The sequence below is a fragment of the Elephas maximus genome, chromosome 9 (genome assembly GCF_024166365.1).
Source record: "Elephas maximus indicus isolate mEleMax1 chromosome 9, mEleMax1 primary haplotype, whole genome shotgun sequence".
NCBI lineage: Eukaryota > Metazoa > Chordata > Mammalia > Proboscidea > Elephantidae > Elephas > Elephas maximus.
Genome location: NC_064827.1, coordinates 71940219 through 71959944, shown reverse-complemented (window position 1 = coordinate 71959944; position 19726 = coordinate 71940219). Strand labels below are relative to the sequence as shown.

Genomic DNA, 19726 nt, shown 5'->3' with positions numbered 1-19726 from the left:
CTGGGTGCTGAGTTGGAAGGGGACAGTTGTGGAATAAGGGAGACTGATGAGGGGGCTGTGTGGGAGTCCAGGTGTGGGAGTCCAGGTGTAGGAGTCCAGGTGAGCAATGGCTGCTCAGCCTGGGTGGAGGGAGCATGCAGAGCAGTGAGGTGTTGGGGGCAGGTGAAGGTTGTGGGAGAGGAGTTTCAGAAATGGCTCCCAGGCTTCCAACGTGAGCAACTGGGTGGGTGGAAGTACATTTATGAAATGGGTAAGACTCTGAGAAAACCAGGACTGGGCAAGGAAGAACAAGAAATCCATTTTTAACAGACTCTTTGAGATGCTAATGAGATACCCCAGTGGCCAAAAAGCAGCCTGGCCTGGAGATACCGATTTGAACATCATTGATTCATTGAAGGTATTCAAAGCCTTGGGAATGAGTGACAGGGTGAGAGAGAAGGAGGGCCTTGGCCCGAGAGCCCTGCAGGGCTCAAACAGAGAGTGAAGCAGAGAGGAGCCAGCAAAGGGAATGAGAGCCTGAGCTAGGAGTTAAAAAAAAGAGAGAGCATCAGGAGAGTGTGGTATTACAGAAGTGGGAAAAGAGAGTTTCAAGGAGGAGGGGGCTCCACGCTGTCAAATGCTGCAGAGAGAAAGCTAAGGAGATGGGAATACAAAGTGCTCAGTGCAGTTACCAAGAGTAGTTTGAGTGGAGAGGTAGGGAATGGAGGCCTCCCCCCGCCCATATGCTGGCGGGGAGGATGTGCTGACAGTGCAGTGTGCCAGCATCTCTTCTGGGAAGTCCTGCTCAGCTGGGGAGCAGAAAAATAGAGTAGTAACTAGAGGGAGCTGTGGTGTCAAGGCAGCCTTAAAAAAAAAATGCAAGACCCCGGGATATGTTTCATGACTGATAGAGAAGGGGGAAACTGATAACACCAGACCACCTCTCTGGCCTTTCCTCCCATCGCTCCCCCAGCCCCCAAAGCTCAGGTGCCAGGCTAACCTGGCAGCACCAGCTCCTGTTCTGCAACACCCAGTGTCCTTTCATATCTCTAAGATTTTGTACAACCTAATTCCTCTGCTGAGAAAGATCTTCCTCCCCAACCCTGACTAGCAAACTCCTGCCTGTTTACCCTCCAAGATCTCAACTCCAAGACAATTTGGCAAGAGCTATCAAAATGCATTTACCATTTAACCCAGAAGTTCTACTGCCAAGATGTTATCCCTCATTCAAATATGTACTGATGTATGTACCTAGATCTTCACTGCATCATTGTTTGTAGTAGCAAAAAGGAAATATCCTAAATGTTCATGAGCAGGGGAAGGATTTTTTTTTTTTTAATCATGGTACACACTTGCTATGGAAATTTTTTTTTTATAAAAAATGGAGTAGACCTAGTTCATTGTGTAGCACCTGGGATCTTAAAAGCTTGCAAGTGGCCATCCAAGGCACAACAATTGGTCTCTATTCTCCTGGAACAATAGAGGAAGGAAAGTCAGGGATAGGAGGAGGATATGGAAGTATGGCTAATTGCCTCCATGAACAACTGCCTCCTTTGCCATGAGACCTGAAGAACTGGATGGTGCCTGGCTACCATTACTGAACATTTTGATCAAAGATTCTATAGAAGAATCCTGATCAAAACGGGGGAAGTATAGAACAGAATTGGAAATTCTCATGGACGCCAGACTTCCTGGAGCCATAGAGAGTGGCTGAATCCCTGAAACTATAACCCTGAGATAACCTTTAAACCTTAAACTAAAAAATCCCCTAAGTCTTCTTAAACCCAAACAAAAATTTAGCTTAACTAGTAAAAAAGGTCTGGCTAAGACAACAGCAACTTGAAAGACTAGAAAGGAAACTTAGGTGACAGCGAGTTTATGTTAATGGGGAGGACAATTCAGAAAAGGAGGGCGAGAATAGTTGCACATCTCAAAGAACGTAATCAGTGTCACTAAATTGTACATGTAGAAACTGTTGAGTTGGTGTATGTTTTGCTGTGTATGTTCTCAACAACAACAAAGTAAATTATTTTAAAAAATGGAGTAGATCTATATATGCTGATATAGAGAAATGTCCAAGACATACTGTTAAATTTTTAGAAGTGAAGTATAATGCATATAGTATGATTCTATTTGTGTGAAAATTTATATGTATATTTGTATATGCAGAATATTTCTATACATTTATTCATTTTTATGCATAAATGCCAGGGATTGCTAACAATGTCGATTGCTAATAGTGTCAACTTCTGGTGCACAGAAATTGCGGGAAATGGGGCGGAGAGGAAAGCAGGACTCTTACCACCATAGCCACATTTCTACCATCCGAATTTTTTACCATGTATACCATGGGCTCTCTGTAAGCTTTCCCGCCTCTCCCAGGCTATCATTTGCTTCTTCCTTTGTGTTCTAACCTACCCTCTCCCCAGTCCACACCCTTCTGTCACACTGGTCCATCCTAGTCTTTCTTCCCTTCCCCACTCTCCTCACCCCCTTCTCCCACCCTGCCCTCCTCACCACCATCACCCCTGGAACTGGGGCTTGTTCATCTCTATACCCACCCAATAGGTGGTCAGTGAGTGTTTGTGGAATTGAGTTGACGAGATTGCTGCCTTACAAATCCTCTCAGAAAGGCTATCATGGGGAAGAAGAGTTAGATTTGTTCTGCAGAAAGTGGGACCAATGGGGAGGCTTTACACATTTCAGACAAGAGCAGAGAGCGCACAAAGAATGGGCTTCCTGGAGAGGTAATAGGCACCCAACCACTAGAGATAACCAAGTGGGGGCCAGATGACCATTGTTAGCTGTGTCAGGGAGGGTAGCCCAGGGCTCAGAATCTCACAGGGAAACTACAGGATGCCAGAGAGACAATACAAAGATGATGCTTTCTCTACAAACTCAAGAGCTTGTGGCTATTCCCCAGCCTCTCAGTAAACCTGATGCTTCCAGGAGGCAGTGTGCTGAGAGGGCAGAACCCAGGGTTCACATGCCCAGCACCACTTCCAGCCTGTACTCAGGATGAATGGCTTTACCTCCTGGCACCCCAAGAAGCCTGCAGCGCCCAACTAGCAAACATAATCCAAGACAAAAGCAATGCTTTCCTATGTCAATAAACATTTTTTTTTAAACAGCCAAAGAATGAAATAGGGAGTGATAAGAGCATCTACCACCCAGACTTTGTTTTGAAGATTAAATGAGAGGTGCCCATAAAACACTCACCACAGTGCCTGATGCATATTAATTAAGCACATGGTGAATACCAACGACTCTTATTGATTCTTATTATTTTTAGTGTTGTTATTATCCTATAAGGGCCTGGGTTTTGTCATCTCTGAACTCCTTTCTTTACAAGGCTGAGATCTGGACTGCTTGCTGAAGAGTGAGTATTGAGCCTCTGAAGGGTGTGTTGGAGCTGTTAATCCTATGAGAAATATCTGGAATAGCATAAACCAGTTGCAGGAAACAGTGACCAGCACTATAGCTGTGTCCTCCCAGATGGTGACTCATGAATTTGTGTCCATGTCTTGATGGGATAAGGGGTGACGCTGGATGGGACTGGAGTGGGATCTCTGGGCCATTCTGCACCAGCCAGTGGCATTACCTGAGACTAATGAAATGATGAAATAGTTATTTTCCTCTCTGACTATGTGTGTTATTTGGGTGCCACAGGCTTCTGGGGGTAATGATTTTTCTGCAAGTTCTATTTATGGTTCTGTCCTGATACTTATTAATTTCTCCATCCAGCCAAGGATAAAGGTGATAGTGACTTCTTGTTGCTGTAACGCTTAAATACAATGACTGTGTGTGACTTCTGTTCCCGAGCTGTGGGGTGGGAGGAAGAGCAGGAGCAAGGCGATCCTTTTCTTCCCCTAAAGGATGGACCTTTAGGAGGCTTCCAATTGGTTTGATGGAGAGGCAGGGTAGTGCAGTGGTGGGATCTGGCACCACTACTCTCCAGCAGCGTGATCTGGGCAAGTTGCTGGGCCTCTCTGAACTCAGCCCTCTCACTTGCCCAGTGTGAATGTGTGCAATACCAGCCTCACAGAGTTGTCCTAAGATGAAATGAGCATGTGCACAGAAAGTGCACCATGTGAGTCCTGGTGGGCAGAAAGCACCAATAGGTGTGGTTTGTGATTTTAGTTACTACCGTTCTTAAGAACATTCAGAAGCCACCATCATTCCCAAAGCTTCTGGAACCCAGTCTGGGGCACTTTACAGAAGTGGAGAGTGAGGCCCATGGAGGAGAGGCAATGTGTAGACCATTTGAGAATCCAGGTGTCCTGACATCCCACATCATTTTTCTTCCTTGTAATTTGAGTCTATGGACACATTTATTCCACAAATAATTGTTGAGAGCCCACTATAGCTTGGGGCTAAGAGAGGGGCAAGGGCTCCCTGGCCCTGTGAGACCCGCAGTCTAGCAGGGAGGCATGGATCAGCCAACTGCAATAAAAGAAGAAAATGCAACCAGCACTGTGATAGCACTCCAGGCAAAGTGAGGTGTGGGTGCAGAGACCAGAGGGAGATGATCAAAGGCATTTGTACTACTATGTTTAAGCACTGTGTTTGCTTTTTCTAGGTGGTACCTTGTAAAAGCCATTCAGGACAGATATTACTGTCCCCCTTTTACAGATAAAGACATAGGGACCCAGAGAGATGTAATGACTTGCCAAAGACTAGATAGCTAGTAACGGGCAGAGGTGGGACCAGGACTGGGTCATCTGATACCCAGGCACTATTCCACGGAGTTGAATGATGCTTTGTGGGAAATGCCCAGGCTTGATCTACTATGTATGGAGTCCTTTGAGGTCCCAGCCCCAAGCTGGAGAGACTGTGGTAATATGTGGTGGGACTTTGCATCGACGGACAGGAAGCCAGGCTGCAAGGGGCCCTGTGAATGGTGAGAAGACTGGGGTTCTTGTGATTAACCATCCTGGAGTTCGTGCAACCTTCACATATAGCTCTTCTGGGGACCATTTCACTGCACATGTGGGAATCACTAAGCTAATTCTAGTCAAGATTGTTCAGCTTTATCTCCTACCAATGACTCTAAACAGGAAATGTGTATACTTATACATTGAGAATTTCACTATGTGACAGAAACACCTATTCTAGGTGAGTAATAAGAAAGAGATTTAAAGGCTGGGGAGAGAGAAGAAATTGGCAAGTAGCTGCCCTAGTCAAGCACACCAATACCTTCAAAATAGAATAACAAGCAAGGAAGCTCAGGTATTTTTGAGAGGGAAGAAAAAAAAAAACCTCAGAGTCAGTCTGGAATAATATCCCTGGCTGTCAACAGTGATTTGGGTTTAATTATATCATATATGCAAATGTGCTCTGGAAGCTATAAAATGATATATAAATGTCAGGTGTTAAGAAAGAGCATGGTGTAGGAATAAGAGCGTGGGTTTGAGAGTCAGGTAGGCATGGGTTTAAAGGCTGCCCCACCACTTATGACAGGGTAACTTTGACAAGCTACTTGGCTTCTCTGGGCCCATGTTCCTCAACTGTAAATGGGGAATACTTGTAATAATGACCTTTTCTGAACATTACTGTTAGAGCCAGATGAGAAAAGGGATACTCCTTATAAATTGGAAAGTGCTGTGCATAACGTGTTATTCTTGTTTCCATCTTTAAGCCCCAGAATAGATGATGGGATTATTCTAGAGCATCTCCAGGCTCTTTCATTAAGTCCTGTGTGCAAGGCTTTCTCCCTGGGAGTGGAGAGGAGAGGACTTTGGGCTGGAAGGAGCCTGTGGGCCCACCCTTGCCCAGCAGATTGACAGAATGAGGCCGTGGTCTGACAGGGGCCGTATCCCAATATCCAAGTGGCAGTCTCGGGCTAGAAATGTGTGTCTGGCCACACCTGGAATGTTTCAAAGGCTGGTTTCTCCAGCAACATCCATCAACCCAAATGAAGTTTCAAAAAATACTCAACAGCTTATCTTCAGGTGTAGGAGGCAGGTGGAGAAAGCCAATCACAAACACGGAGGGCCCCGATTATACCTTCTTGCTGACACCAAGCAGAGGTGGATGAGGCCCCAGCCCTCATTCAGCCACAAGGCAGGTATTGGTTTATAGTTCTAAATGACTGGAATTAACACTCCAAGTTGGCCATCTCTTTAAAAGTTCTAGAAGTGGCAGTGGAGTAAAGAAGTTAAGAGAATGGTCTCTGGGGTCTGCACCCAACAGCTCGGTGACTTTGGCAAGTTTCTTAAATGAAAAATGGGATTAATGGCAATAGCCGCTTCAGGAGGTTTTTGTTAGATTAAGTTAAATAATGCATGTGAATCCCTTAGCCCAGTTCTTGCAGATGATGGGGACTCAATAGGTATTAACTGTTGTTGTTTTTACTTTTATTACTTTTACTATAACAGGTCGTTAAAGCAATGTTATCAAAGAGATGCTCCCAAATCCTAGTTAGAGCCGTGAGGGTTTTCCCTGGGCCAGATGGTCTGGTGGGAGAACAGGGAAGAGAGTGGAATTTCCCACATTTTTCCTAAATGGCTCCTGTCATCTCAGCAATTTGGCTTGCGGTAGGAGAGTGTTCCCAAGTGCCAAGCACCCCAGCAAACAGAGTGGGCGGAATTTCAGAGGAGAAAGCGAGTGTTGGGAGGGGGCAAGCTCTAGAGCACTCACAGCAGCCCTAGCCCAGCACAAGGTTTCTCAAAGATCATTCTCTCAACTTCTTTACTGCACTGCCTCCTCAAGAGGAGGCCAAGTTGGAGTGTTAATTCCAAAAGCTCCTGAATTCCCACGGCAGCCTAATTCAACCACCAGAGCAGTATCCCCTACTCTGTTGCTACAAACACAGTTTCCAAGGCCTCCTTGTCCGCTGACAGAATCTCCAGGGCGTTTCTGGCAAAGTCCCCAGATAAATTTATGCTTCAAACATTAGAAAACTACTGGGCCTGTGGAGAAGTCCAGTCTCTTTGGCCTGGTATTAGAGGCCCTCCTTCATAAAGACCCCTGACTTGCCTTCAGACCCATGTCCAATCCATCAGCAGATCATGGATAGCATTGACGATGCTACCTTCAGACTTTTCCAGAATCTGATCACCCTCAGCACCCTCCTAACTGCCACCCTGCTCTAGGCCACTATCAGCTCTTGTTTGGCCTGAGGCAATAACCCCCTAACAGATCTCCTTGTTTTCTTTCACATGTGTCCCCTACCACCTGGTCTGAACACAACAGTGGCAGCGATCATATCGTTTGAAAACTCCTCATTGGCCTCCCATCTTCCTCAGAATAAAATCCAAAACCTGACCATGGTCTCCAGGGCCCTCTGTGGCCAGGCCTCCTGGAACCGTTCTGGTCCAATCTACTTCCTGATGCTCGTAGGGAAGGGCAGGGCCTAGATTAGGATGTCAGAGCACTCCCCCTCTTAGAGGTCAAGCAGTGATGCTGCAAGAAAACCAGGGCTGTGTGGTTTCTCAGAGACTAAATGCAAAGTTGAAACAATTCCATGATTTTTCAGTCCCATTCTTAGTCATTTAAAAATAACTGATTGTTTGCTCTCAATCAGAGTTATCTTAAAATGTAGATATTTTTAGCCCAAAGTCAAACTTCTCTCAGTTTAGGGGCAAGTCCTTTTGCAAATAGGCCCCTTTTGCATGTGGGCTTTCAGAGTGGAACAAGTACAGGCTGTACTCAGCAGTAGGAAGGAGGAGGAGGAGGGACTGGCTCTCAAAGTGGGGTCCCTGGACAAGGATCCTCAGTGTCACCTGGGACCTTGTTAGAAATGCAGATTCTCAGGCCGCCTCAGGCCCTACCAAGGGAAACTCTCCGGGCAGGGCTTGCAATCTGCATTTTAACAAACCCTCCAGCAGATTTGAGGTCCTCTAAGGTTTTTTTTTTTTTTTTAAGGTTTGGGAAGGTTTGGGACCGCCAGGTGCTCCTTGGAAACTCTATGGGGCAGTTCTACTCTGTCCTGTAGGGTCGCTATGAGTCGGAATCGACTCGACAGCACTGGGTTTGGTTTTTTTTTGTTTTAAGGTTTGGGAGGAATCCCTGGTGGTATAGTGGTTAGGTACTGCGGCTGCTAACCAAAAAAGGTCAGCAATTCGAATCTACCAGAAGCTCCTTGGAAACCCTATGAGGCTCTTCTACTCTGTCCTATAGGGTCATTATGAGTCGGAATTGACTCGATGGCAATGAGTTTTTAAGGTTTGGGAGTCTCTGGTCTGAACCATTTTGATTTCCTAAGTCTGCAAATCACCTAAGAGTTTTCCCAGGCTGCTCTCCCTTTGCCTCTTGGCGTGCCTCCGTGTCCTCAGCTGTAAAATTACACCTGCATTTCAAGATTGTTAAAAGGTTTACAACCAATTCAAGTCGATTAAATCCATTGTTATTACTGGCTGCTGTGTGCCACACCGCGGTGAGCACAGAGTCTAGTTAGGGAGACAGCCATGAACCCATGAGTTTAGCGCAATATATGAGCAGAAACTAGAGGAAGCAGCAAGGGGGGGGCGGTGATTAACTCCACCTGGGAGTGGTCAAGGGGCGCTTCACAGAACCAGTGACCTCGGGCTGGCTTGGGGGTATATTTAAAATAATATTTGGGATTTTTTTTCTCTAATTATTATCTACAATGAGCATGTATTATCTTATGTGGAAAATACAGAAAAGTAGAAAGAGGGATATAAAATTATTCTATAAGTCAAGCGCTCCCACGCCCCCACACCTGGTTAGGCTCAAAGTAAATGAGACCTACAGTAATGAGCTTGGAGCCCTGGTGGTGCAGTGGTTGAGAGTTCGGCTGCTAACCAAAAAGGTCTGTAGGTATGTAGGGGCAGAGACCATTTGAGGATCCACCCCCCACTCCTTGGGAACCCTATGGGGGCAGTTCTACTCTGTTCTATAGGGTCGCTATGAGTCGGAACGGACTCAACAACAATGGGTTTTGGGTTTTGGTAATGAGCTTGCAATGAATATCATTGCGTGCATTGCTTTTTCCTTTGGGAAGTATTGTGTTAGGATAAATTCTTAGGATTGTGATCATTGTGTTAAACGATATAAACACTTGGATGGCTCTTAAACCCTATTGCCAAATTGCTTTTCAAACTTCCCTAGCAGTTTCACCTCTACCTCACTATTACCGGTATTTTACATTTTTGTTAGTTTATTTGCTGAGCAGTGGCACCATGTGCCTTCGATGGATTGTTCTCCCACTTGCTAATATATGTGAATTGTTTGTTCACGTGCATTGTCCACTTGAGCACTCTGTAAATTTTAAATCTTTTTAACATGAAATTAGTTACTAAACCAAGTTAGCATGTTTTAAAAAATTCCTAGCACTTTATCACAAGGGAATAGATCAATCAAATAAAAAGGATGATACACTAAGTATTTGTTATATTATCAATAGTAGTGGGAAAATGTAAACAGTCTAAGCATTAAAAAAAAAAAAAGCATTAGGAAGTGAAAAAAAAATTTTTTTTTTTTTGAAGTGAGGGGTGGTTAAATGATATAAAAGGCAACAATTTGATGGAATATAATGCAACCATTAAAATAACGGCTAGGAGGGCTGTGTAGCAATATAACAAAACGATGTAGTTCCAAGCCCAAGAAGTACTAAGTTCTGTGTATGTTATTATGACAACGAAGGGAAACATATCTTTTGTGGACAGAGAGGGGATGGAAGAACAGTCAGTGAGGACACTTGGGTTCTGGAGGGAGGGCAATGCATAAACTTTTACCACACTTTCTGCTAACAGTTTCACTATATTTTATAATAAATAATAATAAAGAAGGTGAAAGACCCTGTTCTGCCTGGTAGGATGCCTCAACTCTTTGTGGAGGATCTGGAAAAGGCTAGAGGCTCCAGCCAGGTGGGAGTTGCCCCTGTGCCTGACCCTGAGCTGCCTCCCAGGTGGAATCCTGGCAGCCCTGACCCCAGAACAAAGCTGAGATCAGTTTGAGTGCCCTTATTCCCTCCTGTTCTCCTCTTCCTCCGACCACCCTGAAGTCTTGAAAAGATTAAGTTCTCTGAAGAAGCTTGGTGAATATTGACATAGATCAGGCCACCATTTCCCAGGCCACCTTAATGGAAAAAAGATAAAAAATAATCTCCCGTCAAATTCAAATTTACAGCCCCTTGTGGGAGCCAGAGACCCCTAGGCTCTTGGCATGCCAGAGGAAAGCAGCTTATGGGGACTATGGTATAGAGTTTGGGGCATCTCCTCCCCCAAACCTTCATCACCCTTCAGGTTCCCTCAGACCCCAGGTCAGTGGAGACAGACCTTTCTCCTAGTCCCTAGCCTGAGAAGTGTTTGGTGTACTTATTTTTGCTTTCAGTCTTTTTTTTTTTTTGGTGGGGGGCGGGGGGTGGGGGGAGTGCAGTTTGAAGGTACACTAAGCTTCAGTCAAAAGGCCTGGGATCTAGTCCTACTTCTGTCATTTATTAACTATGTGACTTGGGCCCTCATTTACCATTCCCCCTTCTGTAAAATGAAGCTGTTACACAAGGATTCTAGAACATGGGGGTATGGTGGCTCTGCTAGTTGTAAAGATCAGGGGCCCGGAGGGGTGAGGGGGGCCTGGGTGGGCAGGGCCTTGAGCTGCCACCTACCTGGCTTGAACAGGGATGGGCCCCTTTATCTTTCTGATGTATTGACTCCCTCATAAGATTTTACTTGAGGAATAAAACAAAACAAGCAAAAAAAAAAATCTATAAAGTTTCTATCACTATAAAAAATAGTTAAAAATCACCAGACAGGAAAATGTGATCAGGCTGTTAGAGGTATCTGACTCCACAGCTTTGCTCCGACAACTTCAGTGGCGCCCTGGTCACATGCTGTGGCATTAACCCCCAACCCCTCAGTGGCTTCTAGGCCCTCTCTGCAGTCTGCTTCAGCTAGGCTCTTCCTGGGCCAGTCCTGCTGTAGTCACCTTGGGTTATTCATGGGCCAAGGCCCCTGCCTCCCAGCCCTTACTCAGTCCCACTCTGGGCCCAGCCATACCTGCAGCTCATCTCTGCCCTGCCAAGCTCCATCCATTCTTCCCAGCCCAACTCAAATGCCTCTTCCTGACAAGCCTCCTCTGATGCCACAATCCCTGTAGGCTCCACCAGTTGTGAGCTTCACTGTTTCCTGCTGGTTCTGTGTGTTTCCACTAAAGCCTGTCTGTTCTCCACAACCATGCTCTTACCCATAGAGTGTTCTTCTACCTATGGACGCGGAGGAGTTCCTGGGAATAAGGTGGAGAATCAGCCATTCCTAAGACCTGGGTTCGAATCCCAGCCCTGCCACTTACCAGTGTGTAATCTGAGTTATTTCTTCTCTCTGGGCTTCAGTTTTCTCATCTGCACAATGGGAGCTGTAGTAAGGATCAGAGTACCTGGTGTAGTGTGTCTGGCTCATGCAAGAAAGTCAGTCAATGTCCATTTCATTTCCCTTCCCCTTCTGTTTTCCCTTTATATATGTATATTTTTTTGTTTGTTTGTTTTTAACTTTTTATCAAAGTAGAATATATATGCAGAACGTTAGCATTGTATTTTTTTTTCCTCAAAATGATACACGTCCAAGGCTTCAAATCAAATAGTAGCAAAGGGCTCATAATTAGAAGCAGCTGCCCCTGCATCACCTCCTTCTACCCTCTAGCATTCCCCATTACATATTTTTAAATTGCATACATGTTTACTATAGAAAAATCAGAAAATGTTGACAAGCAAAAAGAGAACCAAGTGTAACACATGAAACCCCACTTCTCATTTTAGAATATCTTCTTCCAGATGATTTGCCACACATATTTTTCTTTCCCAAAAAGGTCACCGTTGTATTTTTCCTGTGCACTGCAGCTCTAATCACAGCCTGCTGTCGGTTCAGGGACTGAAGTTAGTATTTGCTGAGTGAAAAGCTGCAGTGAGCTGCTCTATACTTGCTACCTCAGAGTGTGGCCCAGAGAATCAGCATCAGCAGGAAGCTTATTAGAAATGCAACCCTGCCCAGGAATCTGCATTTTAACAAGATGGTGGTGATTCCTGTGCACATTACAGCTGAGAAGCTTGGTGGAGATCAGTGCTCCTCAGAGTTGCAATCCATGAGCTATTGTAGTTTGGACAAGAAGCCTGAACCAGAATGTAAACAACGAGCTGCTTCCTTCGTAGAGAAAGACTTGCTACAAATAACGTCAGCTGAATTAAACAATGTGATGGATGACCAGGATGATTTATACTCTGGCCCAGGCTCCTTACCTTGTCAGGGACCAGGGACACACAGTTCTCGGACTTGGCATCGGATCGACCACACTTGACTTAGCACCGTTCAGATCACACAGTTGAGAAGTAGACAGGCTGGGACGGGTGTGGGGTTTCTTTGGCCTCAGATCCTGGCCTCTTCCATTTTGCATGGATCTCACCCTCCCACCCACCTGTGATGGGTGCAAGTGATGTCTGATTCCTCCCTGAGAAAACGTACACACAGATATACATACCCTTGGAGAGCCCTGGCCCAAAGGAGTTGATTAGGAAATGTCTCGAGTTAAAGCGAGGTCCCAGTCTCCCTGTGTCTTTAACACACCAGGCCTCTGTTTGCATTAAAAGCAGGGCACTGTTCTCTACCAATACCTCCTGTCAGGGCCAAACAGAGCAGAGGACCTGCAGGGCATCTGGAGTCAAGAGAAACCGAGCAAAAAAAAAAAAAGCTTTGACGGACTTGGAAGGAGACAAAAAAAGAAAGAAAGAAAAGCAACTTCTTTGCTTAGCTCAAGTTCCCAAGGCAAAAAGGACTCTCAATCCCAGGGTCCATATATATTCCAGTATTTATAAACTCCAGGCCAGACTTCTGCCCCCAGTGACAGGCATAGATGAATAACGCTTCCAATCTGGGGAAGCCAGGCCACTGGGAAGGTGTAGATTAGCACAGCCGGAGCCAGCCTCCTCTAAAATGCTGTGTGGCATTCCAGTCCAGCCTTGGTGTCACCTTCCCCAGGGAGCCCAGGGAATCCGATGAATTTGGATCATGAGGTTCATTTTCACTTTGACATTGTGAAGACTTGGAGCCTTTCATGCAGCTCAAATTAGTTAAAAGAATTAGGAGTCAGAGTTTGAGTTTTCAGGTCACCATTCTCTAGCTGTATAACCTTAAGGAAGTTGCTTAACCTCTCTGAGTGTCAGTTTCTTCATCCGTAAGGTAGATCATAATAAAAAAAATAGTACCTCACAAACGTACTGTGAGATATACAAAATATATCTACAGAAAGAGAGATTGATTTTAAGGAAGTGGCTCATGAGATTGTAGGAGCTGGCAAGTCCAAAATCCGTAGTCAGGTGGGCTGCAAACTGGAAACGTGAGCAAGGTATCTATGTTACTACAGTCTTGAGGCAGAATTCCTTCTTCTTTCCAAAACTTTAGTTTTTGTTTTTAAGGGGTTCAACTAACTGGGTAAGGCCCACCCTTATTATAGAGAGTAATCTGCTTTACCCAAGATCGACTGATTTAAATGTTAATCACATGCAAATGCCTTCATAGCAATATCTAGGCTAGCTCTTGACCAAGCAACTTGGCACCATAGCCTAGCCAAGCTGACTCATAAAGTTAACCATCACACTATTGGTGGTTTCCAATTGTTATGGTGGTGGGAGAAAGGCTGACACCTGCTAGCAGCCTTGTGGTTGGAGTTGTGCTCTTCCAGAGCAGCATGCTGGGGGGCTCCTGCACATACCCCCTAACGCCAGTCTCTTTGTCCACAGGCATGTCTCTGCAGGCATTCATAGAGGCTTTCTTTTACCTGGCTCAGAGGAAGTTCAAGATGCTGCCACTCCACGAGCAGGTGGCCTCGCTGATTGACCTGTGTGAATACCACCTGTCCCTGCTGGATGAAAAGCGTCTGGTGTGTGGCCGGAGTGGCACTTCAGGGTGCCGGCCCCCTTGCAGTGGCACTCCCCAGGAAACCACTCCCTTGGCCCAGGTGTCAGAGGTCACCTCTCCACCCAGCCCAAACAGTGCCAATAAGCTCTCCCAGTCCAAACACTTTCTGTCCTGAGGGCTTCTCTGTCCTTCTAGAAGGAGAGAGCCCTTCAGGGTTCCAGATGAACCCCTGGGCTCCCTGCCTGTGGAGAAATGGCATGCTGCCGAGAATTCCCGTCTTGAGATTCCCGCTAATTTTCTCCATGTTCCGCTGAGCCATGCTTTGAAAGACTGATTCTCGCCTGCCTTCCTCCCAGTGCCTTTTGGCGATCCACCCTGCTTGCAATTCCTCAGTGGACATATGACATCCTAAAATGTGACAGATGGCATCTTCTATTCTGAGCTCACAGAAAGTAACAACCGGGATGAAACCGCTAAATTTGAGGCATGGGGCACCAACAATCCAGAGACTGAGAGCTGTGGAGAGGGAAAAGCTCAAAGAAGCTGAATCCGGGGTGCGCTGGGGCCTCCAAGAGACTACCAGTGAAAGCTTGGGAACATCAGGTTTATTTCCTACCACTCAACCTGTGAAAATGAGGTGGAAATACCAAGTGGTCGTGTGCTGATCTCCCATCCCAATCATGTGCTACATGGGTGTAGTTAACCGATCAGTTTGCCTTGTTGCTGCAATGTTCAGTTTGTTATTAAGAAATAACTAAGAAGTAACTAAGTCAGGCTCCTTGAGTTTCCAAACTGACAGGATCCTCAGAGGTCATTTTGTTGGATTTTGTTGGACTTCAACCCCAAAGCAGGGATCCCCTCTCCAACCTTCCTGACCTGAGGTCATGTGACCTCTGAATGGACACCTCCATGGACAAGGCGCTCAGCACATGGCAAGCCAGTTCACAGCACTGCCAGAGGGCCACTATGCACCCAGCCCAGTGCTAGGTGCACGGGGAAGGAGGGGGAGCTGCCGGGGAAGGAGGGGGAGCTGCCGAGAGGAGGCAAACAAGTTCTGGATAAGGGTCAGGGTTAAAACAAGGGTCAAAATTCCAGGTGTTAGACCTACTGTTAGGAAAAGGGGAACCAAGTTCTTCCTTCCAAGAGACCCTTTTCTTGTCTCTATCTGTGTCCGCAGACAGCCACCATGTCAGAGGGGAAGCCTTAGAGGCAGCAACAGGTAGCACTTTGGTACCTGCGGGCAAGCCAGGGTCAAGGGTCCATTGATGACAAAGCAGACAGGAGGTGGCCCCTGCAAAGCCAAGCTCTCCAGACACTGTTGCAGTTTTGGGGTTAAAGTGACCCTTTCCCAGAAGGTCCTCTTTAAAGGATCCTGGGACCCTGGACAGAGCTGACCATCAACTCAGAGAAAAGACGAAGAAAAGTCTTTGAAGGCACTGGCATGGCGCCTAAGACTCAGAAAATGCTTGCAAATGCAGGACAAGGGGGAGGGCCATGGCAGGTGGAAATCTGTCCCAGACAAGTACATATGGCCTTCTTCTCCTAATTCTTTTCTTTCTGGCTTTCCTCCTTCTAATATCCTTTACTGTCTCCCAGCACAAGTCCCCAACACAACCTGGAAAAGGTGCTGAGAAAGTGCCTGTTGGAATGAATTCCGTGGCTTTACCCTCCCAGAAGTATTTTTAAGTGCAAATAGTAGGATGTTAACTCAAGTTGTCTCCAATTGTTGGTGAGTTGTTGTAGGGCAGAGGGCTGGTCCTCGCCTGCCCCGCCTCTGCCAGAGCCCACTCTCCAGGAGCAAAGCCTCTTCCCTCCTGCTCTTCTAGCACAGGGCAGAACCCAGACACACAGCCCAGCCCTAGTTAAGAGGCCTTCTGTAAGCAGGCCCAGCAGAGCCCAGTCGGGGGTGTTTGGTGACAGGAAAAACTTGGAATGACTTAATTTTCCTAGCAAAAATCAGGGCACGTGGCCTAAAATCAAGAGGACAGGAGGAGCCTGATGTGCGCTGAATGCCTCCTACATGGGAACATTTTGGAAATGTCATCAGCTTGATTCTCCTGTCACCCTGGGCAGCTCGGTAATGTCATTTCCATTTTCAGATGAGGAAAGAAAGGCCTGGGAGGTCCCATGGTAGAGCCAGGACTTGGCCCAGGCCTGCCTGTGGACTCCTAGCTCCTCTACATCCCCGGGTGAGCTTCTGCTCAGCTGCCCCGTTTGTGACTCCAGCTCCAAATGCAAACCACTGGTGGATCCACCCTGCTCTGGCTCAGCTGGCTGGGGCCCTTGGCCTCTACTGTCTGTCAGAGTCTGCTGGCATGGGGCAGGGCAATTAATGTTCCTAAATGGTCCACTGTTAGGAACAGCATGAAGACTCAGAGCCTGTGCCTCCAGTCCCCTCCACCACAGCAAATGGATTTCACAGCAAAAGACCCAAATAAATGTGTCCTGGCACGTCTGTCATCAGCTGGGAGTAGCAATGGGTCTTTTAAACAAAGCTCTAACTTTACACCATTTCTTGAAGTTGGTTTTCAGTAAGCATTCATGTGCCAAAATGGAATGCAATATTAAGGTCTAAAACCAACAAAGCACACCGAATTAAAAAAAGAAGAAGAAATAATACCAATAGATTGTATTCCAGCCACATAGTTTGGGGCAATATAAAATCTTTAGCTCTCACAATGAGAATGTTCTCTCCCACCCGTGCTCTGCATGCGTGGTCATTGTCAGTAAAGGTGCTCCTGCTTCTAGAAAGACCTCCTTTTCTGTAGGCTAGGCCCGAGTGAGCCCCACACCCTAAAACCCCTGGAGGACACAGAATCTCAGCTGCGATTGTTAGGGAAATGAGGCTGCCATTTTACAAGATGTACGTGACAAAGTGGGCCCTTTTTTCTTAACATCATCTAGCAGGAAGAATTTAGAGGGTGCTCTGTTATCAGCATGAGCCAGGGGAGGCTTCTCCCGCTGCAAGGATTCCTAACAGGAAGCCCTTCTGTGTTTACCCCCTGTGGTGATTAGACGAGGTATAAGTGAAGTGATAGCAAAAGCAGACAACCCTGGTGGGAGAGTGCTTAAGAGCTATGGCTGCTAACTGAGAGGTTGGCAGTTCAAATCTGCCAGGTGCTCCTTGGAACACTATGGGGCAGTTCTACTCTGTCCGATAGGGTCGCTATGAGTCGGAATCCACTCGACAGCAACGGGCTTGGTTTGGTTTAGAAGGAACATGGAGCCCTGTTGGCACAGTGGTTAAGAGCTCAGCTGCTAACCGAAAGGTCTGCAGTTTGAACCTACCACTGGCTTTTTGGAAGACCCATGGGGCAGTTCTACTCTGTCTTATAGGGTTGCTTCTCGATGGCAATGGGTTTTTTGGGTGGTTGTTTTCGTTTTAAAAGCGAACACAGCAAGGGAGGTGAGGTCCCACAGGCAGCTGCACATAGAGCCGAGTCCCTGAGCTCTGCCTATGGATAAGTCCATTCCTTTGAAGGGCCCCAGGATCCACCTCCAGCCTCTTCTCCCGCAGTCCCTCCTGCTCTTGCTCCCTCTCCTACTGAGGCACACCTCCCTCCAGCCATACCTACCCTCTTGCTATTTCTAGAGCAGGCCACCCTGCTTCACAGCTCTGTGCCTTTGCACATGCTTTCTGCCTCTGGAGTACTCTTTGCCTTCTTTTTTGTCTGGTTAACACCTTAATCTTTGCTAGCCAGGCCAGTTGCCCTCTGCTCTGAGACACCACTCCCAGCTGCCTAGGGCCTAGTCAGTCTCTCCCTCCTCCTGGCTTCAGTAGCCCCGGTACATGGCTCCACCACAGGCCCAACCACACACTGCTCTGTCCACACGTGTGTATCCCCCTGGCTGAGTGCCTGGAGGGTCGGACACTCCAGAGTGGGTTCAATGAGTAGATAAAAAAAAGCCGGCTCAGCCTGTTCTGTCCGGAATGTATGCATCAAAAGTTGATGGGGCCAGCTAGGGGAGGGAATCTCCTTTCAAAGAACAGGGCAGATCAGCAGAACTGGGCCACTGGCTCCAACCCACCCTTCCCTGCCATGCCTGTCTTGCCCCTTCCAGTGTGACCCTGGACAGCTTCCTTAGCCCCTCCACATGGACCTTGCCTGCTCCCTTCCTTCTTGTCTGATATATTAGCAGTTTCTCTGTTATTGTGGGCAGGGGCTGTGTCCCCAGGGACCTGCCGAGAATGCAGTCTACCTGTTGGATTCAGTGCCGTTGTTAGCAAGTGCTGCCCTCATTGGCCCTTCCCCATATGCAGAGGCAGGACCTCTAGGCCTCTGTCCACTCTTCTTAGCTTAGATTCATCGTCTCTTACCTGGACTTTATCAGTCTCCCTGCCACTCAACTCTTTCCAAGTCTTCCTCCATCTCTATCCACCTAGAAGGAACTGGAAAATCACAGAGTTCACCGCGAATTTTGCTGAATCCAAAATTCATCTCCTCCCAGATAAAGCCCACGCTCCTGAGTCTGACTCTCAAAGCCTCTTATAATCTAGTTCCTTCCTTTCTTTCCACCCTAAAAGCCACACCTGGTCTACACACCTCATGACTCAGCCTCTGCAGTACAGGCAGTCCCCGGGTTACTAATGAGATCTGTTCCCAAGACTGTCTTTAAGCCGCATTTGTAGGTAAGTTGGAACAGGTACATATGGTTCTAATTTAGCATTAGTCAAATATTTGTCTTAGTATATAGTATATACTTTACCTTTCTATGCATATAAAACACTTAAGAAGCACTTCCAAACCATGCAATTTTTGGAATAGTGGTGAGTTCATTATTAAGAACCACTGTATTTAACTCAAATTTTTAATACAATAGCTTCTGTTGTAGTTCCTCACTAGGAGTTGTCCATTAAGTCAGATGTTTGTAACCCAAGGACTGCCGTACTCCCTGCGCCTTGTCCATGACCCCTGCCGCCATGACTCTGTAAATGTTGTTATCACACGGTGAACGGTAAGTGAGTATGTTGTCCCACCCTTGCACTCACTGGAATGACCTGTGCACTTTGTCCAATGGCGAACTCATACTTACCTTTCAAAGTCCAGCTCAAACGTCCTCACTGCAATCCCCCAAACAGAATGAACCACTCCGAGAACCTCGAAATTTCCTTTATTATCACGCTTAGACCCTGTGGTATCACAGCATTTAGTCCCACCAAGCTGCAAGCTCTCTCAGGGTCAGGCATGTGGTGGATCCCTGTCGCCCCTCTGGCCCAGACTTGGGGCCCAGCAGGTACCTGTTGAAGTAATACGAATGTTCAGTAGGTGAGGAGGCAGCATTATAGTGCTGGTTCTCCACTTAGCCTGCAGATGCCCTTAATGATCATGGATTTCTAAACCTTGCCAAACTGATTTATTGATTCTGTGCCCCTAGCTGGCTTGTTCTCCCTGCAGAGCACGGCGGCTGTCCCAAGACCCTGAGTGGACGATGGCTTCCTCTGACCCTGGGTTGTGTCTCCATGTCCCTCAGTGCCCAGGCTTGGGTCTTCTCATTGAGTCTTGGAGACGAGGACTGCACCTCAATCAGGCCTGTCCAGCCTGTCTTCTCAACTCTCCATCAGCCTCTGTTTTAAATTCAGAATAGGTAATCCTGAAAATGTAGGTGGGGGGGGGGTTATGGGGCAGAGGAGGGGTAGGAATAGACCAGGCTGGGTAGGTGCCCAGACATTTGCAGTGGTGTTCTGTGCCTTTCTCGAACCAACTCTCTTTCTCACATGAATCTAACATCTGTTCCTTGCTTCTCAGTTTACAAAGTACTTTCACATACATCCTCTCATCCTCCCCAAAACCCAGTGGAGGATGAGGACTATCATCATCCTCCTTTCACAGTTCAGGGACTGACACCCAGAAGAGTAAGTGACTTGTCCAAGGTCTTGTGGTTGGTGAAAGGCAGAGCCAGGACTCATACCGAGGCCCCTGGCTCCAAATATGCTCCTT

The 19726-nt window shown here is 46.9% G+C and overlaps 1 protein-coding gene across 1 annotated transcript in view; it reads left to right on the top strand.

The window, feature by feature from the left end:
• Positions 1-18520, top strand: part of TTLL11 (tubulin tyrosine ligase like 11) — a 306701-nt gene extending 288181 nt beyond the window's left edge. Inside the window, exon 9 of the mRNA XM_049897234.1 lies at positions 13670-18520. Coding sequence (XP_049753191.1) covers positions 13670-13962 — 293 coding nt within the window. The 3' untranslated portion in view covers positions 13963-18520. The remainder of the gene's footprint in view (positions 1-13669) is intronic.
• The last annotated feature ends 1206 nt before the right edge of the window (positions 18521-19726 follow it).